The sequence below is a fragment of the Paramacrobiotus metropolitanus genome, unplaced genomic scaffold, assembly GCF_019649055.1.
Source record: "Paramacrobiotus metropolitanus isolate TYO unplaced genomic scaffold, Prichtersi_v1.0 Parri_scaffold0000115, whole genome shotgun sequence".
NCBI classification, from domain to species: Eukaryota; Metazoa; Tardigrada; class Eutardigrada; order Parachela; family Macrobiotidae; genus Paramacrobiotus; species Paramacrobiotus metropolitanus.
This window is the reverse complement of record NW_026570335.1, coordinates 448,560-475,035: the sequence shown is the minus strand read 5'-3', so window position 1 is coordinate 475,035 and position 26,476 is coordinate 448,560. Positions and strand designations below refer to the sequence as shown.

At 45.6% G+C, this 26,476-nt stretch overlaps 3 protein-coding genes across 7 annotated transcripts; all 3 read right to left on the bottom strand.

The window, feature by feature from the left end:
- Positions 1-1,697: 1,697 nt before the first annotated feature.
- On the bottom strand, positions 1,698-7,872 carry LOC129598142 (uncharacterized). The gene is made up of 5 exons (XM_055495907.1): positions 6,753-7,872; positions 5,496-6,025; positions 3,992-4,403; positions 2,561-2,808; positions 1,698-2,461 (listed from the first exon to the last, which is right to left on the bottom strand). Exons 1-5 carry the CDS (start codon positions 6,966-6,968, stop codon positions 2,080-2,082), a joined length of 1,788 nt encoding a protein of 595 aa, XP_055351882.1. The 5' UTR covers positions 6,969-7,872; the 3' UTR covers positions 1,698-2,079.
- Positions 7,873-9,229: 1,357 nt separating this feature from the next.
- On the bottom strand, positions 9,230-10,645 carry LOC129598144 (alpha-1-antitrypsin-like protein GS55-LT). Its single transcript, XM_055495909.1, has 2 exons — positions 10,051-10,645; positions 9,230-9,399 (listed from the first exon to the last, which is right to left on the bottom strand). The coding sequence occupies exons 1-2, from the start codon at positions 10,448-10,450 to the stop codon at positions 9,230-9,232; spliced, it is 570 nt and encodes a 189-aa protein (XP_055351884.1). The 5' UTR covers positions 10,451-10,645.
- Positions 10,477-22,850, bottom strand: LOC129598143 (uncharacterized). Of its 5 annotated transcripts, none has more exons than XR_008691652.1 (8): positions 22,395-22,850; positions 21,154-21,722; positions 20,575-20,920; positions 20,220-20,467; positions 18,468-19,770; positions 18,313-18,381; positions 10,956-11,305; positions 10,477-10,802 (listed from the first exon to the last, which is right to left on the bottom strand). XR_008691652.1 is itself a non-coding variant. In XM_055495908.1 (6 exons), the coding sequence occupies exons 2-6, from the start codon at positions 15,973-15,975 to the stop codon at positions 12,625-12,627; spliced, it is 1,743 nt and encodes a 580-aa protein (XP_055351883.1). In that variant the 5' UTR covers positions 15,976-18,381; positions 18,468-19,387; the 3' UTR covers positions 11,856-12,624. The 5 variants fall into 5 exon arrangements, 1 of the variants encoding a protein (XP_055351883.1); XR_008691653.1 differs by lacking the exons at positions 20,220-20,467; positions 20,575-20,920; positions 21,154-21,722; positions 22,395-22,850 and adding exons at positions 12,104-12,988; positions 13,429-13,676; positions 13,791-14,136; positions 14,440-15,008 and having other exon boundaries at positions 10,478-10,802; positions 10,956-11,811; positions 15,760-18,381; positions 18,468-19,387; XR_008691655.1 differs by lacking the exons at positions 20,220-20,467; positions 20,575-20,920; positions 21,154-21,722; positions 22,395-22,850 and adding exons at positions 12,104-12,988; positions 13,429-13,676; positions 13,791-14,136; positions 14,440-15,008 and having other exon boundaries at positions 10,478-10,802; positions 15,760-18,381; positions 18,468-19,387.
- Positions 22,851-26,476: the final 3,626 nt, after the last annotated feature.

Genomic DNA, 26,476 nt, shown 5'->3' with positions numbered 1-26,476 from the left:
ACGCGCATGCGTCGCACGGGAAATTGCATATGAATTATTCGATGTGGGACGACTGTAGTTGTCCGCGTTTAGTCCCATTTTATGCGAAAAAGATCAGTACTTATTAGAGAACTCAAAGGATTCAAGTGCAAAGTAAAGTCCGACGAAAATAGAAAATTAAAAAAACGATCACAATTCACGTTGCAACACGTGGTAAGAGAGAGGTAACTCACCACTGGTGAGCCAAGTTGCAGCTTCCGTTGCCATCACGATTGCTCGGGCTCCTGGACCGCCTCGGAAGGGCTGCTGTGGTTTTCTTTTAACTTGCGCTTCAGTTAGCACTAGAGGCTTTTAATGCAATAAGTAGTACGTACAATCAGTTCGTGCTTCGTACACTGATTGCATTAATTTTGAGTGATTTCAATCATTTCGATTGAACTCATTAAAGATCTTTACCATGCCATTGGCCGTGTGGTAGTGGAGCTCGACCATGCACATACCGCAAAACTGCGGATAAACCTTAAAATATTAGGTCTAGCTTTGGAAATAAGCAAAAGTTTAAATAATGCATCAGGGCAACAATTTATTAGACTAGAAGCTTTCGTAGTTTTGTAATTTTGTTGCCATTACCGATTACGCAACATTTAAGTGGGAGTTTGCCTTAGTAATGAGGTTTAACTGAATTTAGCTCGGTTCAAACATTTTGTGCCGCATCCGGCGTTTGCGTTTGGAAACTTCATTAAATGATGTAGCACTAGCCATGCAAATGAACCGTAGACTGACCAGTACATAACTCACCCATGCATGTTTGCAGAAGTCAATACTGTATAGGAAGGCAGAAGGTCAGACAAGTCTGGAAAAAACAAATTCTACAAATTCCTAACGATTATTTTTGAACAGTTTACCGAGATCATAAACACCGAAGTCAGTAGAACTGAGTCGGTATTCTACGCTTCTCCGCTGCTGACAACAAGGCATCGAAGCGACGCTGTTGACACACAGGGAACCGCTGCAAAGTTGTTCGTTTGGCATTTACGGTACAAGTGACTCCATAGCAAATGCACAGTGCCGGCATTGCATACCTTTCGCATGTGTTTAGTCGAATACATCTGAAATGTCATCTGAGGGGTTTTCTTCCCGATGAAGTCAGCTGACATGCGAAAATCTCCTAAGCTGACATGCACGGATCCTGGCTAAGCATTTGTGAGCGCTCCGCAATCATTGCAGAAATGTCAAAACCAACGGCAAATACAGTAGTGGTGTTCAGAGACATTACTGGTGTGGCCTTTGTCCATAGTGGTGTCGCGAGATGTCGACGGTTTATGTAATTACAGTAAAAACCTCATCTTACGTACACCCCTGAAAAACGTACACCTCGGTACTACGTACGATAAATTCTGTACCGCAATGCGCCGTAGACTATAGTACAGGCAAGAACTTTAGCTTTACGTACACCTCAGCGTTGCGTACACGTACACTTTTTCTTCGTACGGCTGCTGTCCCAAATGCGTAGTCGCTCGCGAATAACCCTAAATCTTAATTTGAAATTCAATGTTTTTAACAACAACCGCGGAATTCTCTGCGTTCGAGTGGGTTGAGTGCGTTGTGAAACTGCTGAAATCGTGTTTGAGCTGTATGGATTTATTTGAATTTATTTTAGCATAGTATGGATATAATTTCGTACTGCAACGGACTTCGTAACGGCCGGATGTCTAAACTTGACATTATTAATTTGTAGAACCGTTGAGGCATACATTCTTGGGTGTAAATTGTCAATCTAAGAGAATACTAGCTGAAATCAAGACAAACTAAAATTACCAACACACGTCAGAGTATTTTAAGTCTGAAGATTAATTCGTACACGTGATTAAGAGAACAGAAATAATACCGCATTTGAGAACGCATTCGGATGGAACAATAATGATCAGTAAATATGCTGCACGAACGCGCACAGCAAATACCTTTAGTATACAAGTAGGAGCTTCTCGTGTACGACGATTCCGAAGGGAACTATGAAAGTTTTTGTGAAATACAAGACTGTCGAAAATGTACGGACGCTTGAACTATCGCCAGGGAAGTCTCCGTTAAATGGGCAGCTGATTACGGTGCCAAGAGCAGTGCATCACCATCTTCCGGTACCGCCTTCCCTCGGTGCCAGGAATCGTCACCGTCTGCGTGCCGCTCACGGCAGCGGTAACGGATGGTCTTCCACACACAGCAGTAGAGGCCCACTTCGATAACACTCAGCAGTAGCAGCCATGCCGGCAACAGATACTGCTCCGGAACGATTAGCTCCAGCACAGGAAATGGGATACACAACCAGATCGCACAGCGCGAAAATACCACCAAAATGAGCCGTTCAACGGCCATCCATAAAGCGCACACGCAGAACGGTTTCTTCTTGGGCTCGATCGCGGATTTCTCCGGAGAACGTTCCTTCTCGTTGAGGTCCTCCGCGTTATCCAGAACCTTCTTCGGTTTCCTGGTAAAACAAAACGAATAGCGTTTAGGTGTACCGGATAAATTGACCTAAAGCAGAAAAAGCGTTTATGGTACCAGATGCGCCGATGCAGCCACTTACGTGATCAGCGCGCGGAAGCAATGCCAGGCACAGCGCGCGGGCATGCCTACTACTCCCGCCAGTCCCATGACAATCATCGGGAGCCCGACCACCCACGCAATGGTCGTCATCCATGCCAGATAGAAGCGTTCGGTCACCGGTGAGAAGACCGTGTTGAACAGCGCCACCATGGTCGGATTGTCGGTGGTCCACGGGGGGTATTTTAAGTCGACATAGTACGATAACATCGCATTCCACTGGGGCAGTCCCTACGAAAACAGCGTGTGAGCTGCGGACTAGGCACTGTGTTACGTGACCGTCATCAAATTGTTCTCCTGAAGCAGCTGTTGTCTGCTTTCGCCATTGGCACGCATATTAACCGGGAAAAATGTGACCACTATGTTTGTTAAGGAAAATGGCCCGGTACATAAGGTCGAAAATGGGATAAATACACTAAAACTTTCGCTTTCGCGCATATATATATATATATATATATATAATATATAAATACATAAATGCAGAAAGAAAGAAAGCAAGAAAGAAAGCAAGCAAGCAAGCAAGCAAGCAAGCAAGCAACAAACAAGCAAACAAACAAACAAAACAAACAAACAACAACAAACAAACAAACAAACAAACAAACAAAAAACAAACAAACAAAAAAACAAACAAACAAACAAAAAAAACAAACAAACAAAGAAACAACAACAACAAACAAACAAACAAACAAACAAACAAACAAACAAACAAACAAACAAACAAACAAACAAACAAACAAACAACAACAAACAAACAAACAAACAAACAAACAAACAAACAAACAACAAACAACAACACAAACAAAACAACAAACAAACAAACAAACAAACAAAACAAACAAACAAACAAACAAAACAAACAAACAACAAACAAACAAAACAAACAAACAAACAAACAAACAAACAAAACAAACAAACAAACAAACAAAACAAACAAACAAACAAACAAACAAAACAACAAACAAACAAACAACAAACAAACAAACAAGCAAGCAAGCAAGCAAGCAAGCAAGAAAGAAAGAAAGAAAGAAAGAAAGAAAGAAAGAAAGAAAGAAAGAAAGAAAGAAAGAAATAAATAAATAACAAGAATTTATACAAATCATTTGCACCGAGCGCGAAGCGCGAGATGCTGCAGTAAGTCTTCGTCAAGAGCATAAAATTTTGTCTCACGCCACGAAGAGCGTACGTCACGCTTTTCCAATTCCATAATCCCAATACCATTTCCCAGTGGTACTCGCGCTCGCGCTCGTTCAATAATGTGGTTCGCAACCACCGCTAGTTTAGCTTTAAGAATGACATAATGTATTACTAAAAGTGCTTTGGAGTGCGCGGAAGCGAAAGTTTGAGTGTATGTATCCCATTTTGACACTTTTGACAAATATTCAGGCCTTACGGCTTTTCCTTACGGCTTCCATACCGTTGCGAAATTGTCACAGCACTCGGTGCAAGTGACGGTTTTCCAGTAGGAGCTCGCGGCGGACGTCGATGTGCTCGGGACAGTGGTTGTCCAGGAGATTTCCGAGGCGGATGTCGATGCCGAGGCGGATGGGGAATCGCGAATGTCGGCATGGTCCAGGAATGAGTAGAGAACCCTTGTCACATGATAGAACGGATCCATCCAGCCGGCAGGGAACGGCAACTGCTGCAGCACGTTCGCGCTGTGGTTAACCACAGCGTACCACGCCGGAAACACCACCACATAGAGCGCGTGCAATCTCGCGCGTCTAACGCACCACCATGGGTCGGTCGCTGTTTCTGTCGTGTGTGCAATTTCGTTCTCCCGGTCAGCCGCAAATGGCTGCACCAGAAGGCGCCTTCCCGTGGCATATCTGTAAGAGGATTGTAAAAAATCAGCATTCCTGAGAATTTTTCGGAAAAGGGATAAGTTTGACTCGGTTTTAGGGAAAATACGTTATGTGTTCAGGATCATTATTAAAAGTTTTTCTAGCTCGTTACTGTTTTTCACGAAATTAGGTTTTTCTCTAAGGAGCAGTGCTCGACCAATACGATTTGTCGGTCGACAGTGACAGTTCCAATTAAAACTCTTAAATCACATTTATGGCAGCGATGCGGTAAACCGCATCGACTCTGACTGCCTGTTAGTCAGGGAGAAGTATACTTCGATAAACCTCTTATTCGGCACCCCTTGAACTTTTATACTGGATTCCGGCAGCCGGCTAGCTGAAAATCCAGCATAACGGCACCGGGACATTACGCCGAGGATAACTAGTCGCAGGACTTTGGTCGCAGACATTCCGCCGCAAGGCCATCTCGCCGCGCGACGTTTCGTCGCCGGACATTTAGTCGACAGGACATCAAGCCGCGAGACATTTCTTCGCCAGGCAGTTTAGAAGCCGCGACACTTCGCTGTGAGTCTGTTTCTACGAAAAGTCGTTTTTAGCAAACAAATTTTTCGTCAGGCTTAGAAACCGCAGGAACGTAAGAAATCTGAGAAACCCAAGCAACCTAAGAAATCAAAGAATTCTGAAAAGCCAAAGAGTAGTTTAAGAAAAACCTAAGAATGGCCTAAAAATAACCTAAGAATAAATTGAGGAACTTAAGAAACCTAAGAAAACCAAAGAAAACGTTCCAAGAAAACCGGAAGACATGCGAAAATAACCGTGTCGAATTCGTTTGCGGCGAAGTGTCCGCGACGAGACGTCTTGCGTCAAAATGTCGCAAAGTTAAAATGTCTCAATGCAAATTATCCCAAACCGAAGTGTCGCAGCGTTAAAATGTCCCGCGGCGACATGTCTTCGCGGCGAAAAGCAGTGCGTAGAATTAATTATTTCGAAATGCAGTCGTCAACGAGGGCGGTTGCTCATGTGCATTTTCAGCTAACCGGCTGCCGGAAGTCAAAGGGATGCCGGAATACGAGGTTTATCGAAGTAGGTTCTTTTAATTGGGAGAAAACACAGTACCTGATCATCTCATGCCACTGCGTGAAATACGTCTTTTTCATCCCGAATCCCCAAATTCGACCGGTGCAATGCACTACTAGTAGACCGAAGCACACCACCGTCGCCGGGAACACGACCTCTTCACCGACGTGCCGGCCGATCCAGGCCACCGTCAGTCCCGCCACGATGACCACCGGCAACGCGCAGAAGACGAGCCACAACCCGACAAACACGGTCATACTGGCTAAACTAACAAGGAACCACAGAGTCCAGAAGCGCCAACCACCCTCCGTAGGCACATCCCATTCGTCACCGTCGTAGGTCGTGCGGTAGCCGAACCAGGTCGTAATGCGCCGGCAGTGGCGCAAGTGCTGTGTCCAGCGGGGAATGTGCCAGTCACGGTTGACCCACGCGGAGCACAGAAAGGAGACGCCGAGAAACAGGGTCATGCCGAGGACACTGATGGCGCCAGTGTAACCGACAATGCCGCGCCCCGTGCTCACGGGTTTCCAATGAGAGACAACGTCATCCCATACACAGCCAGTGATATTCTACCAAGAAGAAAATTATTAACACAAAATTACAACAAGTTCTGTCAGGTATGGAAATTCCTATTTATTTTGGAAAACGAGATTGCGCTCATCAATGACATTATTATGTGATGAGTAAAGTTAACACAGACGGTACATGTAACCGGCAATAAAATCTATAGAATGAAAACAGGGGAGCTAATACAAAACTTAGTTTTTTAACCGTGGCTAATTTTTCCGGGTCAGAATTCGGAAACGTTTAATTTTGTAGTAAGGTATAGCACTACCTGATTTTACATTTTGAAAATTTGCGTTTCGGTTTAGTTGTAAGAAAATTCGTACATAAAAAACCTTGTAAAAAGATTGCAGTCACTTCAACAAGCGTTAGCAACCGAGTGCACTGTGCACCTACCTGGTATTACGGAAAAAAGCATTTACAGTAACTTTTTGTGCCTGTAACAGTATGCACTACTTTGTACTTATTTATTCTTTTGGCACGCGTGATTGACCTTCGCAGATGAAATTATATTTTTAAAAATGCTGCTCTAGAGAAGCGTTCTAAATGTTAACTAAAAAATTATTTTAGTTTGACCTAAAAAATGTGCTACGGCAAGTTGGCTACACATAGAAGCGTGCAGAGCAGCAATAAAATAAGCGTGCAGAGCAGCAATAAAATAAGCGTGCAGAGCAGCAATAAAATTTTATTTTTTTCCCACTACGCGAAGATTTTTATGAGAAACAAGCCCACCTGACGAAGCAGTAGCCACAGAAGACGATCGAGGCTGGTGTAGCTGTCCGGGTCGATGCGCGTTGTCTCCCATTCCGGGAAGAAGCGCGTTCCGAATTTCAAGGACAAATGGCATCCGGTCCACAGGACGAACAGGGCCTCCGCAATGATTTCATGGTAGGCCCAGGTCTGGTCGCGGTTAAGGATAGCCGCGAATGTCTTGCCAGATTTCCCCATTGGATCCAAATTAAGGCCGTACACGACACATTCAAAACTAGTCTACTTCCGTTTTCGGGTGATAATCAGAATAGGAAAATATTTGCTGAACAGTCTGGTTTACAGAAATCCCTGAGATTCTCCGCACTGGAATTATTGGGTCACCATATGGAGCGGTTTTTCGGATGCAGCCGTTTAAAAAGCTCAGGTCTATCAATGTTCTTCCTTACGCCAAACACGCTGCCGATATGGTTTCCAGTCAATCAATAATGGTCAGTAATATTTTTTCTTTGCAGTGTACGTTTAGCTAGCGTACTCTTCACTTTGCGCCTGTACAGATACATACAGCCAGTGCGGCTGGCTGACACGGGCGCAGATGCGGGATGAAAAACGCAGCGGACGTGAAAGCAACCCAGCGGTTGCTTTCTAGTTTCCTACGTGATGGATCGACAGAGGCCGGTATCGGAAATCGATTGAAACCGGCGCAATCACGCTACTCACACGCTGATCCGCGTGATAAGTGAAAGGATCTTTCACCAGTTTGGCTTATTGCACGACGGCGGGAGAGCATTTCAATTACGGTATTTTTCAAACAGCAACCGCAGTTTACTACGGCTACTGTAGCTGTAGAAGCAGTCATGTGTACATGTATAAAACTGATTGTGAAAGCTTTGTGCACAACATGTACAGTATGTACCATTGACACATCGTACCGGTACATTGTAAAGTAAAATCTCAATTTGACGAAACTAAAAAATAATCACTATGCACGTTTCAACGCGGCGCAGGGAAGTAGCGAACAGTTAACTTGGAAACTGTAGCATGCGGCCCCAAAAAAGCAGACTCAGGTAAGAGGGTTACAAATGCGTCCCATGAACAAGATGGTGTTTGTTTCTTGATGGCATACGACAAATAAGAACGGCCGATTCGCTATAAACTTCACCCTGTTTTGCGGATAGAACGACATGATTATGCAACGATCCGTAGTTACAGGGAAGCAGTCAGTACCGCTTTCGTCGACATACTATTTTATTCACCTTTGGTATAACGTACAATTAAACACTTTAAAACATCGCAAAAGTTTTTTACAACATTAAGATTTCATTAAACTTTTCCGCTCCTTCCATCGTCCCCATAACTGATGCCGCATTTCCCCGCTGTATCTCCAGCGATAATCTTTGACGTAAAAACTCATGGGAGCGCGCTTCGCCTGTGTGTTGTTTCAGTCGCTTGCCAAGTTCTTTAATAATCGCAATGGCCGACGGCCCCCATGGTCCCATTGTTTCGAAGGCGATTGGCGCAAAAATGTATCTGCCACTCAAATACAAATAGAATCTTGACTTTTTTTCTTCTGCCTCCATTGCAATCGCACCTGCGTTGGCTGCTGATGAATTAACGTGTGAAGGCGCGACAGTGTCCACGCAAGTAACGTCCCAAGCTAAACACATCCCTCTCTGCCAGGCGAAGGTTGTGCAGCCATCGGGCCGCCGTTCGGACGTGTGCGACGTGCCACGTGGCTCCAACTTCGCCGGAATCCCAGCCGAGACACAAGATCGACAGACAATACTGTTCAGTGCTCCGTGACGTGGGTGTCTGCCAGCAGAAAACGCACAGGACAACCCATGATGCCCATATTTGTCGACATGCTTGTGACACTTCATACATTCGTGAGGCTCGCATATAGCAAATCCCAATCTCAGGCCCACGGAGATTTTTAAAGTGTCATCATCTAGGAGATTGCCAATGTGAGAGGAAGGCAGTGCATTTAGCCAAATGCCGGCTTCTGGTTTAGACTGTGCGAGAAGCCGCGCTTTGTTCACTTTATCGTCCCGGAAAACATCTAGCAGCGTGGATAAAGATACATTACAGAGAGGAATATCCCAGGCCTTCTGTTGTCTGCGGAAGTTTGGTTCTGGGAATTCCGGTTGGTTGGACTTCTGTTTCCACAGCTCGAGGGCTTCTGTAAATACGACGGGCGCACGAAATGGAAGCATTTTCGATACTAAATCGGATACGGAGTGAATCGAAGCCAAATAGGCTGGGAGTGCTAATTCCTCCGACCGACGTATGCCGATGCCGCCTCTGCTAACGGGAAGACTGGCCTGTCGCCAGCAAGGGTAGTCGTCGTGACAGCGTTTGGAAACAGGAGCGCAGCATCTCGTCTATTTCATATAACTTCAGCGGGTACCTCCAGGCGTTGCAGCATCTCAGCATGTAAACGACTTTCGGCGCGCCAAGGCAAGGTTTGAGGAGATACAGTGCATGGTGACGCGGCAGAATTTTCAACCTTTCACATACGCTGACCAGTGTAGCTGCCTTTTCGGTAAGCGATGAGCCAATCGCGTCGTCCAGCACGGGGGCCCCGAGCAGTGTAAGAGTAGAACTGGACACAATGCGCAGCTGTGGATGTCGGGCAGCAAAATTATTAAGCACTTCTTGCTTTCGTCGATCCCTGAAACAGATAAGATAACAATGAAACATCCTGTGCGCTTTAGCTGACAGTTCGGTTATTTTACAATGCGTCAATAAAAAAGGGCATTGGCAGCGCACTGTGCATATACGTTAGTAACGTTACTATTATAAGCAGTCCGATATTAAGTAACGCAAAAACTATCAAAAATCTAACGACTCCCACCCTTGTAAAACTGATAGAGGAGTTAGCGAAGAGCGTCTAATACCACTTTACAAAAAAATACGGTTTCTTCCACTCTCTTATTTCACAGCAATTCTTTTCCGTTTTTGTATTGTTTTTCTGTGACAAATCATTTATTTCTTTACAAAAAGATTGATAAAACTTTTCAAAACTGTCTTGGGTACGATTCGTAAATACTGACGGTGGGTGACACATATCTGCTAAGGTGTTCCGAACTCGCCTGTGTTCAACCCGATTTTCAGCAGGCACAGTCATCGGTCAGTGTTTCTTCGACTTCACATAAAAAAATTGAGATACTGATTTCACGGAGAAAATTTAATGTGCGAATATGCAAAGCGTTTTTTAAAAAATTCTTTTGAATTCTGGAAACAATTTGTCAGGAAAATTCTCCCTCGATGCTGGAAAATGTAAGTTCTAAGAAGCCCATAGGAAACTATGACCTTTGCTCACCGTAAACGGCTGTCTGCATGATGGTAGAAATCTTCAGTGGCGACTGTGTGCTGATTCCGGACAGATCAGCGTCGTCGGAAAACGCGGTCGGCATACCCATCTGCGCAAGGATTTTCTCGACCGCCATGGTGCATTTCAAGGAGAATTTCGGTATCTCCACAGTTACAGCGTGTGGGAAGTCCATTTTCTCGATTTCTTGTAGCAAGACTGCGGGCGTCAACAACTTCTCGACATGACGTAGCCTGTCTTTGCGCAGTGGGCAGGAGAACCAGTGTCTCTTGCCAGGGAGGATGAAATAGGCGTTGCAATGATCTCCCACGTACGGCAGCTCCAGGATTTTAGCGCCGTGCAGCCTCCAGCTTTTGCGATATCGGCATAATCGCGTGAAGGTTCCGTGCATGGTGTCCCCCTGGATCTTGGCACCCGTAGCCAGGGTGAACCATTTCTTGGTGGTCTGGTGCCCAGGAAAATGCTTCGCCCAGTTAGACTGAAGATGAGCAGTAGTCGCGAATGCTAAATTAAAAGCCGACGGGATTCTGGATAACCCATTTTTGGCACTTTTCCCTTCGTTGGCGCCGTTACAAAGTTTCTCACATTTTCCCAAGCACTATCGGGATCACTTGAAAATTTCACCGGGAAGCAATCTGCTTTGACGAGACTCTGTGCGCGTTCGACGTAACGTTCGTTCACAGGAAGACTTGTTTCGACAAAAATCCCCAAGCGGGATGACAATTCAAAGTTTTTGATCCACTCTGAAAAACTGAGATGCTATAATCAGTCGAATAAATGATCGGCAGAAGCAATGCATGAAAACTAAAAACTAGAGATTTTTTATACCTACAACTCATGAGTTATGGTTTATGGCGAATCCAGAAAGTTCGCGCGCTTTCGCTGTCGTATCTTACTTTCTGGTTTGAACGCGATCTTTGTGATTTCATCGAAGACTTCCGTGATCTGTTTAGGGTCATCGTGGATGTACATGAACCCTCTGCCTTCAATTTCATCGCAGAGAAACGTGATCCCTCGGGCTTCATCGCGGCTAATTTGCGTTAAACAGTCAGCAATGTCCTCGACTGTGTAATCTGCTGTCGAGCCTAACACGTCCGCTATTTCACCGCGTGTTTTTTCCTGCGCTCCAATGTATGCCGCAACAGCGGCCAATTCTGCAGAGAATGGTGATACCAGCAAATTATCTTTCCTGGAAAGATGAGCCAGCATTGTTTTGTACAGAGCAAAAGAGAAGCGCAGACGATTCCTAAATAACAGATCTTCGCATGCCATAATGTATTAATATAGTTCTGAAATTCACAAAAGTAATACGCAAACTGACATACTATATTATTTAATAAAGAAATATAAGAACATATCACATGGGATCGTGTTAAATCAGCTGCGCACTAAAGAGTTGCAGTCAAGGTTTCAAAAGAATCGATAAAGCACTGTATGCAGTGTTTCTGCCGCATGCAACTATTCAAAGGCATGTGGAGCATAAGTGCAAGCACGAGTGCATGAGTAAACTACTGCAAGTGCAGTGTACGGTATTCACAGTACTGATGATTGTAAAATTATGTGTGTCCATGCTGTCTTTATTTTGGGCTTACGCCCAGTCGATCTAGCGGATGTAGGGCTGCTTCTGCTCCTTCTGTTTAGGCTAGTGGCGAAGAAAGCCATAAAAATGCGTAGCACAATCGGCGTAGCATTACAGGGAAAGGAGCACATAAAAAACGAGCTCTGCTTAGTCCCCATAACTATATGAATTATCTGTAAATTGTAAAAGGGTGTCTGTAGTTGTGTAACATGTATGAACTATGAACATTTGCTGCTGTTTGGCCGGGTTAATGTTATGCAGTCAGCCGTTTGTACTAAGCTAGTGCTGCTGTACCCCTAGTGCTGTTGGCGGTGGCGTAAGGCCCATCGTTTGTAGCATCATTGCAATAATAGCGGCCCGCTAGGGCTAGCCGCTATTAGCGGTTAGCCCTGGGTTGGAATACGAGCAGCAATTACGCTCATTCAAATCAAAAAACGAATTACTTGAATCAATAAACAAGCTTACCTAAATCATCGATGGCCTTTGATCGATCGTCGTTATCATCGATGATCTTTGATGGCTTATTTTAATGTTTAGCCAGTACCACTGCATACAAGTTGCAGTGTTAGCGCGGCAAACGCTGCGCATTTCGGATTCTCGTTGTCACGTTGATATCGCACATGGGAAGGTCGAAATGCCATGGCTCTATTCGATTTGTGAGAGCTTACAGTATCATGATCGCCTCACTCAAAAGACCAGTAAAGGTGCTAACCATCCGCGAGGCCACTAGGTGATTTCAGGAGCGTAAATCTCCTTGCTAAATATGCTGCTGGAACAAGCACAGCACATACCGTAGGTACGTGTCTGCAGAACTGTATTAGTTGTGTATTGGTGTACAGATCTATACGACGATTCAGATGAGACCGCCTGCATTTTGCAAATACATTTTGGAAGTTTTTTTGTGAAATACAGTCGGTCCATGATGGTCGATGGAACCAGAGCCAAGGAAGAAACAGTTAAAATGGCAAGCTTATGGGAAGCAAGTACTACATTGTCAACAGTGGTGCATCATCATCTTCCGCTGCGGTCTTCACTCGGCCATAGCCTGTGCGCCGTTCACGGCAGCCGCTACAGAGGGAGTTCCACACCCACCACCAGAAGCCCACTTCGACAACACTCAGCAGTAGCAGCCAAGCCGGCAACAGCCACTGCTCCGGCAGCATCAGCTCCAGCAGCGGGAACGGGATAAACAACCAGATGATAAAACGAGAAAACACCACCAGGATGTACCGTTCGAAGACCACCCACAAAGCGCACACGCAGAACGGTTTCTTGGCCTCGATCGCGCATTCCTCTGGTTCCGTTTTCGTCTTGTTGAGGTCGTCCGCGTTACTGAGAATCTTCAGTATCCTAATAAAAAAAGGATATTAGAAAACGCGCTGGGAATCGAAGTACTGCGTGCTTGAAACGTTTACGTATACATTAAGGAAAACGGCCCAGTACATAGCTTTAAAACTGGGATACATACACTAAAACTTTCGTTTTCGCGCACTCCAAATTACTTTTTTTGTAATACTTTATGTCATTCTAAAGCTAAATGATTTGTATACATTGTTCTGAAAACCGTTTGCGCGCGCAGCATCCGGTTGCCAAGATATGGCGCTCTAAAATGGGTATAAGTTTAAATGCATTGCCGTGTACCAAAAGTCTGGTTATTAACCGGCGAAAGTTTTAGTGTACGTATCCCATTTTTGGCACCATATACCGGACCATTTCTCTTAAGAACTACATAAAAACAGCGCGGGTAAAATTTACGGTCGCTTACTAGATGCGTTGAAGTATCCACTTACTTGATAAGTCCGCGGAAGACAAACGAGCCACAACATCCCGCCATAATTACTGCTCCCGCCGTTCCAGTGGCAATCAACGGGAGCCCGACCGCCCACGCAACGATCGTCATCCACACGCAATAGAAGCGTTCCGTCAGCGGCGAGAAGACCGTGTTGAACAGCGTCACCATGGCCGGATTGCTTGTTGGCCCACGGGGATATTTCAGATCAACGTAGTACGACATCATCGCTCTCGATTGGTCCATTCCCTAAGAAAACATGTGAGTTTTGAGCAAAGACTACCATTGGAAACGGAAACATTAAAACGTGTCTGATCCATATTCCATTAAACGTACTAAGGCAGCTTGTTAAAGTGTTCATACCGTTGCGTAGTTGTCACAGCAATCGGTGCAGTTGGGGGTTGTCCAGTCGATTCCCGCGGCGGATACCGATTCGCTGGAGAAATCGTCAGGTAATGCCAAGAGAGCCCTTGACGGATGCAAGAAGGGATCCATCCAGCCGACCGGGAACGGCAGCTCATGCAGCACGAGCATGCTGTGGTTGCACAGAGCCAACCACGCCGGAAACACTAACAAGAGGAAGGTGCGGCCCCATCTCGCGCGCTGCACGAACAACGATTCATCGGTCGCTGCGTCCCATGTGTGTGCAGTGTCTCTCCTCTGGTCAGCCGCCAACGGCTGCACGAGAAAACGGATTCCCGTGGCATTCCTGCGGGAGAAAATAAGCTTCACGGCTAAATTTTCAGAACAGGGATTATTTTGAGCGTATTTGAAGAAAGCAAGGTATTATTCAGCATAACAAAAACGTCTTTCTTGCTGATTAACGCGAAACTGGTGTTTCTCGATTCTGATAATCGTAATCATAGGTGCTTCGTGACCTCGCATCCTTTTCCAACCTAAACTGCTGTTGGCTCATCTGGCAGCACTGAGTAAGCAGTTCCAGTTGAGATGCTTTAAGAGCATCGTTTTAATATGCTGAAAAGGTTTTTTTCATTCGGAGAAAACCGAGTACCTGATTTTCTCGTGCAGCTGCGTGAAATACGTCTCGTTCATCCCGAATCCCCAGATCCGGCCGGTGCAATGGACAGCCAGCAGACCGAAGCACACCACCGTCGCCGGAAACACGGCCTCTTCCCCGACGTGTCGGCCGATCCAGGCCACCGTCAGTCCCGCCGCAATGACCACCGGTAGAGCGCAGCAGACCAGCCACAACCCGGCGAACACGGTCATACCGGTCAAGCTCAGAAGGCACCAAAGAGCCCAGAAGCGCCAACCGGTAGCACCGTACGCAGGCCAGTCGCTTTCGTCACCGTTAAAGGTCGTGTTATAGCCGAACCAGGTCGTGATACGCCGACAGTGGCGAAAGTGTTGTGTCCAGCGGGAAAATCTCCAGTGACGGTTGACCCACGCCGAACACAGAACGGAGACGCCGAGAAGCACGGTCAGGACGACGACCGCGACGGCTCCCACGTAGCCGGCAGTACCGCGCCAGGTGCTTGTCATAACCGCATTAGAGGGCGTTTGCGGCGTGGAAGGCTTCCACGGGGAGACGACGTCATCCCACATACATCCAGTTATATCCTATCAACGGGAATAACAACAAATTACAATAAGATCTGACAGATGTAAAAATGCATAGTCAATTTGAGAAACAAGATTGCATTCATCAATTAAATATGCCAAGAGAAAAATAAAATAAAACCCCGGTGAGGTGCTGCCTTAAAAACTTCTCAAACCAGGGCACATTTTTCCGGGTCCAAAATGCAGAAAACGTTTATTTTTGTAGTAGGGTGCAACACTATCTGATTATAAATGAAAAGTGATTTCATATGCAAAGGGCAGCAGAGCATGGCAGAGCAACTGATTACCTGATACTATACAGTGCACATACTTAATTACAGTGCACTACTGCAGTGCTAACAATAAGTTAGCAACAACTTTTTGGCATTTAAAATTAAGCAGTGCTGGCATGGACTGTCGCACCCGCTATTCATGTACTGTGCTTGACAACTGGGAAGTCCGAGATTATTGTAATTTCTCCAAAATCGACTTACAATTACATATTGTGGAGAAAACATGCACCGCACTCTGCACTGTAACAGTGTGTACTACTGTACAGAGTGTAGAATTATTGATTTTTTGTATTGACCTTCGCAAGATTGAATTATATTATGAGGTACACTATAGCAGTATCCAACTTGTTATCTAAAGCATTTGAGCTGAAAAATATGCTTTGGTGAGTTGCCACTCACAGAAGCGAGCAAAACAGAATCGAAGCATTCATTTTTTCTTCTATGCGTAACCTTTAAATATCAGAAATACATAAGCCCACCTGACCCAGCAGTTGCCACAGGAGAAGATCGAGGCTGGTGTAGCTGTCCGGGTCGATGCGCGTTGTCTCCCATTCCGGGAAGAAGCGCGTACCGAACTTCAAGGACAAATGGCATCCGGTCCACAACACGAACAGGGCCTCCGTAATGATCTCATGGTAGGCCCAGGTCTGGTCGCGGTTAAGGATAGCCGCGAATGTCAGGCCGAATTTCCCCATTAGAGCCGAATTAAAGTCGTAAACGGAAAACTGAAAACAGAGCTAGTCTGCTTTCGTTTCCGGTTGTAATCACAGTTAGAAAGTGTCCACAGAACAGTCTGAAATCCCTTAAATTCGCCACACGGGATTGTTGGGAAGACCATATGGGGCAGTCTTGCGGGTACAGCCGCTGCAAAGCCTCGGATCCAGTTCTTCCTTACGCCCAGCACGTTGCCTTCAGCCCATATGATTGCCAGTTAAATCAATAATCATCAATGATTCTTTTTCTTTGCAGTGTGCGTGGAGCTCGCGTACTCGTCACTTTATGCGTGTACATACAGCCAGTGCGGCTTGTTCCACAAGCGCGGATGCGGGATACAAAACACAACGGAAGACAAAGCTTCCCAGCTGATGCTTCCTAGTTTCTTACGGGATGGACCGACAGAAGTCGCTATCGGAAATCGATTGAAACCTGCGTAATCACGCTACTCACGCGATGATCCGCGTGATAAGTGAAAGGACCGATCACCAGTTTGGCTTCTATTGCACGACAACGGGAGAGCATTTCATTTACGGTATCCTTAAAAGAACAAGCGCAGTTTACTGCGCCACTGTACGTGTAGAAGCATGTATACGTACATGTATACAGGCTTGCATGTAAACACTTACAATTGTTAGTATACATGCTTACATGTATATATACGTACACGTATACATACATTATATCTATACATATATCTATACAAACATTATATCTATACATACATACATCTGTCTATGTAAATACATGTATGTCTATGTATAATTTATGTATATCGTATCGTATGTGTATCGTATATCCTTTCTATGTATGTATATGTATGTATAAATATGTGTATAGATATAATGTATGAGCTATAAATTACGCACTGCTCGGTGTTACCTCCAAAAAGGACTGCTGACTGAATTTGACACCATGATTCGTGAATGCCTATCAGCAATCACAAACGTTAGCCTCACCGAAATAAACTGGACTTAGGCATCACTTCCTGTTGCAGAGGGAGGTCTCGGAATCCGGAGTCTTGAAAAGCTTGCCCTTCCGGCCTTTTTGGCCTCGGCTGATTCAGTGACCCGGCTAGTAACCAAAATTACCGACTTCGACCCGGAAGTGTACTGCGACGACGCCAAAGCTGAGTGGCAACGTATGACGGAAGTCGACCTTCCAGCCGTTGAAGCCCGAAAATTTCAGAAAGTGTGGGATGAACCAGTCATACAAATTGCCGTGGAAACGCTGTCTGAAATGGCCTAGTCAGACATTTCCAGCCAAGCCCGGCTTCTAGGTGTAAGCACCAAGGACAACGGAGCGTGGCTAGATGCTCTACCAGCTGCATCCCTGGGGAACCTTTTAAACGATTCCGCACTTCGAATTGCTGTTGGCCTGCGCCTGGGTACACCGATCGTAACTCCGCACCGATGTGTCTGCAATGAATGGGTGGACGCTCGAGGTTACCACGGCTTGAGCTGCAAGAAAAGTCGGGGCCGGAAGTCTAGACATAGCAGCTTAAATGCCACGCTTGATGAATACTGATCATTCTGGTGTGCTGTGAAACGCCCCTTCCAGGGGCGACACCCCTATACCGAATGCATCTGGGGTGCAAACCTGCTTGAGGTCTGCACAGCAGATGCATGAGCGATACACTCCCGTCGCAGCTGTGCAGTCGTGCTGCACGCGTGCTCACCTGCACAGACAGCTGCAGCTGCGCTGCGAGTCTCCTTGAGATTCGCACAGCACGTGTACCAGCGATACACTGGAGCCGCCGTCCAGCACGCAGCATGTGCGCTCGCTTAGCCGCCATAGCAACAGACAGGCACACACACACACGCACGCTTTCCCACTCTCCTCTGTCTCTCTCTGTCTCATGCAAGCACGCCATGCGGCGATAATTTGCATATGCAGCGCCGTGAGTTCTTCGCTGTTTCATTTTTACAGCTAACGCCAGGGTTTCCGCGCTGTAACTATTATAACAAACAAACCTGATTCGATTTGTTTTGTGCGTATGGTATAAGAACGATGAGAAACGGAGTGACGGTTGTGTTGTGATATTTATCCGCTGACTAGTGTTGCCCGCATCAACAGGCCACTTACGGCCCGTGAATTATCTTCTGAGCAGGTAAGTGCACCGTCCGCCGCCATTCAGCCCTTAACGATGAGCTGATTTTCTGACTTGCGCTAGCGATGTGGCGACCCGCAGCAACCTGGCCATTATACGAGTGACGAGCTGCTAGCTGTTAATGCTGCTACATTGCGATCCCGTGTATGAGCTATGCCCGCTGATCACTGTTGAGCGTGTTGACTGTGTTGCAGGCTCCGTTCCTTACCCGACTTATCAGCGATTTTCGGGTCTGCCTTCTGTCCCAACTGAGCCCCATCGCCGCACCCTTTGAATTCTGGAAACAATTTGTCAGGAAAATTTTCCCTCGATACTGGAAAATGTAAGTTCTAAGAAGCCCATAGGAAATATGACCTTGCTCACCGTAAACGGCTGTGTGCATGACAGTAGAAATCTTCAATGGCGACTGTGTGCTGATTCCGGACAGGTCAGCCTCGTCGGAAAACGCGGTCGGCATACCCATCTGCGCAAGGACTTTCTCGACCGCCACGGTGCTTTTCAAGGAGAATTTCGGTATCTCCACAGTTATAGCGTGTGGGAAGTCCATTTTCTCGATTTCCTGGAGTAAAATTGCGGGTGTCAACAACTTTTCCACATGGCGTAGTCTGTCTTTGCGCAGTGAGCATGAGAACCAGTGTCTCTTGCCAGGGAGGATGAAATAGGCGTTGCAATGATCTCCCACGTACGGCAGCTCCAGGATTTTAGCGCCGTGCAGCCTCCAGCTTTTGCGGTATCGGCATAATCTAGTGAACGTGCCGTATCGCACATGAGAAGATAGAAATGCCATGGCTCTATTCGATTTGTGAGAGCTTACAGTATCATGATCGCCTCACTCAAAAGACCAGCAAAGGTGCATTGCTCATTAATTGTTGCTGCCTGTTTTCAACAAAAGCCAGCGTATGGACCAACTGAAGAAGTAGAACAAGAAGAAAAACCAACTTTTTTTTTAAGAGTAAGTTCCTCACCCACCCAAAAATTAGAGAAATGGAAGGCGAATAAAAACGTTACTTTTCACACTGCTAATCATTCGCGAGGCCACTAGATGATTTCAGGAGCGTAAATCTCCTTGCTAAATATGTTGCTGGAACGAGCGCAGCACATACCGTACGTGTATGCAGAACTATATTAGTTGTGTATTGGTGTACCGAGATCTGTACGACGATTCAGATGGGACCGCTTGCATTTTGCAAATACATTTTGAAAGTTTTTTTGTGAAATACAGTCGGTCCATGATGTATGGTCGATGGAACAGAGCCAGGGAAGGAACAGTTAAAAGGGCAAGCTTATGCGAAGCCAGTACTACACGGTCAACAGTGGTGCATCATCATCTTCCGGTGCAGCCTTCGCTCGACCATAGGCAGTGCGCCGTTCGCGGCCGCCGCTACAGAGGGAGTTCCACGCCCACCACCAGAGGCCCACTTCGACAACACTCAGCAGTAGCATCCAAGCCGGCAACAGCCACTGCTCCGGCAGCATCAGTTCCAGCAGCGGGAACGGGATAAACAACCAGATGATAAAACGAGAAATCACCACCAGGATGTACCGTTCGAAGCCCACCCACAAAGCGCACACACAGAACGGTTTCTTCTTGGCCTCGATCGCGCATTCCTCAGGATCTGTTTTCGTCTCGTTGAGGTCGTCCGCGTTACTGAGAATCTTCAGTATCCTAATAAAAAAAGGATATTAGAACACGCGCTGGGAATCGAAGTACTGCTTGCTTGTAACGTTTACGTATACCTTAGGGAAATCGGCCCGGTACATACATAGCTTTAAAAATAGGACACATACACTAAAACTTTCGTTTTCGCGCACTCCGAATTACTTGTTTTGTAATACTTTATGTCATTCTGAAGCTAAATGATTTGTATATATTGTTCTGAAAACCGTTTGCGCGCGCAGCATCCGGTTGCCAAGATATGGCGTTCCAAAATGGGTATAAATTTATCGTTAAATGCATTTCCGTGTACCAAAAGTCTGGTTATTACCGGCGAAAGTTTTAGTGTACGTATCCCATTTTTGGCACCATATACCGGACCATTTCTCTTACGAACAACATAAAAAAAACGCGGGTAAAATTTACGGTCGCCTACCGGATGCGTTGAAGTACCCACTTACTTGGTTAGTCCGCGGAAGACAAACGAGCCACAACATCCCGCCATAATTACTGCTCCCGCCGTTCCAGCGGCAATCAACGGGAGCCCGACCGCCCACGCAACGGTCGTCATCCATACGCAATAGAAGCGTTCGGTCACCGGCGAGAAGACCGTGTTGAGCAGCGTCACGATGGCCGGATTGGTTGTTGGCCCACGGGGATATTTCAGATCTACGTAATACGACATCATCGCTCGCGATTGGTCCATTCCCTAAGAAAACATTTGAGTTTTGAACAAAGACTACTACTGGAAACGGAAACATTAAAACATCCATATTCCATTAAACGTACTAAGGCAGCTTGTTAAAGGTTTCTTACCGTTGCGTAGTTGTCACAACAATCGGTGCAGTTGGGGGTTGTCCAGTCGATTCCCGCGGCGGATACCGATTCGCTGGAGAAATCGTCAGGTAATGCCAAGAGAGCCCTTGACGGATGCAAGAAGGGATCCATCCAGCCGACCGGGAACGGCAGCTCATGCAGCACGAGCATGCTGTGGTTGCACAGAGCCAACCACGCCGGAAACACTAACAAGAGGAAGGTGCGGCCCCATCTCGCGCGCTGCACGAACAACGATTCATCGGTCGCTGCGTCCCATGTGTGTGCAGTGTCTCTCCTCTGGTCAGCCGCCAACGGCTGCACGAGAAAACGGATTCCCGTGGCATTCCTGCGGGAGAAAATAAGCTTCACGGCTAAATTTTCAGAACAGGGATTATTTTGAGCGTATTTGAAGAAAGCAAGGTATTATTCAGCATAACAAAAGAGTCTTTCTTGCTGATTAACGCATTTCACACAATTTAAAGTTGCTTTTGTCCAAGAAAAAATTTTGGACCTATTTTTGGTCGGCTGCCAGTTCCGATGGAAACTTTTTTATTTTATTTTCGAGGAAACATCAAGTACCTGATTTTCTCATGGAGCTGCATAAAATACGTCGTGTTCATCCAGAATCCCCAGATCCGACCGGTGCAGTGCACGGCCAGTAGACCGAAGCACACCACCGTCGCCGGAAACACGGCCTCTTCCCCGACGTGTCGGCCGATCCAGGCCACCGTCAGTCCCGCCGCAATGACCACCGGTAGAGCGCAGCAGACCAGCCACAACCCGGCGAACACGGTCATACCGGTCAAGCTCAGAAGGCACCAAAGAGCCCAGAAGCGCCAACCGGTAGCACCGTACGCAGGCCAGTCGCTTTCGTCACCGTTAAAGGTCGTGTTATAGCCGAACCAGGTCGTGATACGCCGACAGTGGCGAAAGTGTTGTGTCCAGCGGGAAAATCTCCAGTGACGGTTGACCCACGCCGAACACAGAACGGAGACGCCGAGAAGCACGGTCAGGACGACGACCGCGACGGCTCCCACGTAGCCGGCAGTACCGCGCCAGGTGCTTGTCATAACCGCATTAGAGGGCGTTTGCGGCGTGGAAGGCTTCCACGGGGAGACGACGTCATCCCACATACAGCCAGTCATATCCTATCGACGGGGACAACAAAAATTACAACAAGATCCGACAGAATTAAAAATGCATAGTGAAACTGGATAACAAGATTGCACTCATCAGTTAAATATGCCCAAAGAAAAATAAAATAAAACCGCAGTAAAATCCACTGCTAAAACCTCGTTGAGCTGCTGCCTAAAATAATTCTCAAACCAGGGCACATTTTTCCGAGTCAAAATGCAGAACACGTTTATTTTTGTATTAGGGTGCAACAGTATTTGAATGCAGATAAAAAGTGATTTCGATCTGCAAAGGTCAGCACAGCATGGCAGAACAAATGATTACCGGATACTGCATAGCGCATACAATTACAGTGCACTACTGCAGTGCTATGAATAAGATAGCAATAACTTTTTGGCAATTTGAAATTAAGCAGTGCTGGCATGGACTGTCGCACCCGCTATTCATTTACTGTGCTTGACAACTGGGAAGTCCCTGGTTAGTGTAATTTCTCCAAAATCGACATACAATTACACATCAAGGGAAAAGCATGTACCGCAGTGTGCACTGTAACATTGTGTACTACTGTACCATTATTGATTTTCTTGTATTTTCTTTTATTTTCACAGAAGAGAGCAAAACAGAATTGCAGCATTCATTTTTTCTTCTATGCGTAACCTTTAAATATCAGAAATACATAAGCCCACCTGACCCAGCAGTTGCCACAGGAGAAGATCGAGGCTGGTGTAGCTGTCCGGGTCGATGCGCGTTGTCTCCCATTCCGGGAAGAAGCGCGTACCGAACTTCAAGGACAAATGGCATCCGGTCCACAACACGAACAGGGCCTCCGTAATGATCTCATGGTAGGCCCAGGTCTGGTCGCGGTTAAGGATAGCCGCGAATGTCAGGCCGAATTTCCCCATTAGAGCCGAATTAAAGTCGTAAACGGAAAACTGAAAACAGAGCTAGTCTGCTTTCGTTTCCGGTTGTAATCACAATAAGAAAGTGTCCGCTGAACAGTCTGAAATCCCTTAAATTCGCCACACGGGATTGTTGGTAAGACCATATGGGGCAGTCTTGCGGGTACAGCCGCTGCAAAGCCTCGGATCTAGTTCTTCCTTACGCCCAGCACGTTGCCTTCAGCCCGTATGATTTCCAGTTAAATCGATAATCATCAATGATTCTTTTTCTTTGCAGTGTGCGTGGAGCTTGCGTACTCGTCACTTTATGCGTGTACGTACAGCCAGTGCGGCTTGTTCCACAAGCGCAGATGCGGGATACAAATGAAGACAAAGCATCCCAGCTGATGATTCCTAGTTTCTTACAGGATGGACCGACAGAAGTCGCTATCGGAAATCGATTGAAACCTGCGTAATCACGCTACTCACGCGATGATCCGCATGATAAGTGAAAGGACCGTTCACCAGTTTGGCTTCTATTGCACGACGACGGGAGAGCATTTCATTTACGGTATCCTTAAAAGAACAAGCGCAGTTTACTGCGCCACTGTACGTGTAGAAGCATGTATACGTACATATATACAGGCCTGCATGTAAACACTTACAATTGTTAGTATACATGCTTACATGTATATATACGTACACGTATACATACATTATATCTATACATATATCTATACAAACATTATATCTATACATACATACACCTGTCTATGTAAATACATGTCTGTCTATGTATAATGTATGTATATCGTATCGTATGTGTATCGTATATCCTATCTATGTATGTATATGTATGTATGGCCATGCGACTAAAGAACATCTTTGAGCGCATACAAAAAGTTAACATGCAGTTACTCAGTGTTGATGGCGTGGGTTTTTTCAAATTTGCTCTCCGAACTGTTGATCTGTCTTAGAAATTGTTTTCTTATGTGTTTAGTCTTGTGCCGACCAGACGTTGAAGTCCCGTTAGCGGGTTGTCTGCTCCTGATGTAATAATAATAATAATAATATAAACATGTGTATAGATATAATGTATGTATTACACGTAACACACGTAATATGTTTATATCTATACATCTCATTATTTTGACAAAATAGATTAATACTTGATGTACCAATCTTATCTAGCGGCAGCATGCCTTGGGAATGCGATCAAACTGAACTCAACTCGGTGCAACATTTTGTACCGCATCCGGCGTTTGCGCTAAAAAATGTCGCTAGATAATGCAGCCATGCAAATGAACCGTAGACTGGCCAGTACCTCACCTATGCATGTTCGCAGAAGATCAGTACAAGTCTGGAAAAAAAATCTAACAAATTCTTAACGATTATTGTTGAACAGTTTACCGAAAACATAAGCACCGAAGTCGACAGCGAACAGAGCCGGTATTCTACGGTTCTCTGTTGCTGACAACGAAACACCGAAATGGCGCTGCTGACAAGCAGCGAACCGCTGCAAAGTCGCTCGTCTACCCGTAGCATTTACGGTACTTAATTACCTAGTTGATTTAGCTCAGCGCCGACATTGCATACCTTTCGCATATATTGTGGTCGAAATCAACCAGAACTGCCCCATTTCTCAGTTTCCCATCCCCATTTCCCTTTCCATTTTTTCTCTCCTTTTCCCCCATTCTTTATCAGCTGTACCATTTCTGCTTTGGAGTTGTACGCAACAGAAATTCATTTAAATAATTTCTGCGAAATTCATTCATATACAGTAGTTTGAAAGAAAAACGTATCAAGTTCTGTATAATATGACTGTATAATTAATATGTCAACTGTATAAGATGACAGGCGCCCCCTTGAAATGCAAATTATAAAAAAGCGGACCATGAATTGGTGCAGTGTATGCAGAAAAGAAAACACGACATACAATCTTTCCTTTTCCTTCTCAGACACTTCATTTCCCATATAAAAAATACCTGAATATAAACATTGAAAATATATAGAAAAACATATACTTTTAAAACTACACAAAACCTCAATATACAGAGGGTTATTCAGCCAAGTGTGGTCAGCGCATTAAAAAAATTCCTATAATTCAGCCGTTGCGCAGAGTCAGATTCTAATAATTGTTTTATTATGGCAAATTAGTTTTGATGCTTTTTGCAAGTTTTTGTGACAATCGGGTTTAAACAGCCCGCAATATTGGCTACTGACCTAAAGACTCCGACTCTAAACCTTTGACCAGGCAAAATTTGGCTTTCGATGATCTGGCCTTAAAAGGATCGTCTGCTTTTCAAATCTGGATGGTTTTAATTGTGAAAAACGACGATCCGAATATTTTTTATAGCAAAAACGATTCCATATTCTTGCGCGTTCTTGCGGTAGGACGGCTGGAAAAACGCGAAAACAGGAAGACACTCGCAAGAGCCATGCTCAATGTGCGAATTGTTACTCACGGAGCTATGGCTATCCTTTTCGTTCCTCCACAAACTAAAGTTGTAACGCAGGTCTTCCTTCACAATTTACAATGTTCATTGGTCGAAAAAGACGCTCCACGGATTAAGCCTGGCAGAGAGGAAGAAGTCATCCAGAACCAGAGATGTGCTCCCGGGAGCACTGCTGAGAAAAACAAGGATGTTGCTTCCTGATCGAAAAAAACTGGTAATTCCTTCTGAAAAGGTTTGTTCGAAACCCATGACAGGTTTCCAGTCGATTATGGCGAAAACCAAATTTTAAATTAATTTTGAGTAAAGGAATCCATTTCCTATAGCTGAACTGGTCAACTGTTGCCAACATGGTGGGGATAAACTGAATTTTTCCTGGGCTACAGGATAACGAAATCTTGGCTCGGTTGAATTCAAAATGTGATTGAATGTTGTGGCTATTTGATAAAATTTTTAAAAAAGTAAAATGAGCCTGCAGCGGCTAAGCAGAAATTTTCCAAAAAGTGACCACACTTGGCTGAATAACCCTCTGTATATTGACACATATTGTAAACTCTACCCGGGAACCATAGGAGCATTTCGGAGAGCGACACACGCCGCCTATAAAATCTAAATCCAAACCAGATCAAAAATCAAACCGGCAATACAAAATGGTCAACTGTCAAATACAACTTTACCACTGCGCGCAACGCAAACCAGTTCAGCTAATCAATTCTTCAGGCTGGCTTCAGTTTCCCCACCACACAGCCGAAGGAATGCTTGGCTTGCGGCAGCCGGCATTCATGCAGCTCCCAACGATCCGCATCAGCGTCGTAGAATTCGATGCTGTCGTGCACCTGCCCCGCGGCGCCGGGCATTCCACCGAGCACAAACAACTGACTATCGACACCGGCGCATCCGCAGTGAGCGCGCTCGCGGCACAGAAATCCTGCGGCGAGACACAACCGTTACTGAACGTATATGTGCCGACCACTCTGAACATACGGGAAGCCCACCCACCTTTTCGCTGCCACAGCTGGCGGTCGGGGTCGTAGGCCTCCACACACACCGATCCGTACTGGCCCGCCAGATCCCCCCCTGCACAATGCACACGTATCGCGGTTATTCAGTGGGCACGCAAGTCTGCACGTCGGACGCATGCGGGAGTTATCCGAACGCTAACGAGCCGTGTTTCCTGATCTGGCCATTTGACCGTTACCATGGCATGCTGTCCGAACTGCTCGCAGTAAAACTAGCAGTAATAATAATAATAATCACAATGATAAATGCTGTCCTTACTGCTCTCACTAATATTAATACAGATATTACATATTAATAATTATTTAGATTTATTTAATTTCCTTTTAACTTATTATTTAGATTAATTTACTCGTAATTATTAATTAACCAATATTTATATATGCAAATAAAATTATTATGTCCTAGAGAGCGTCAGTG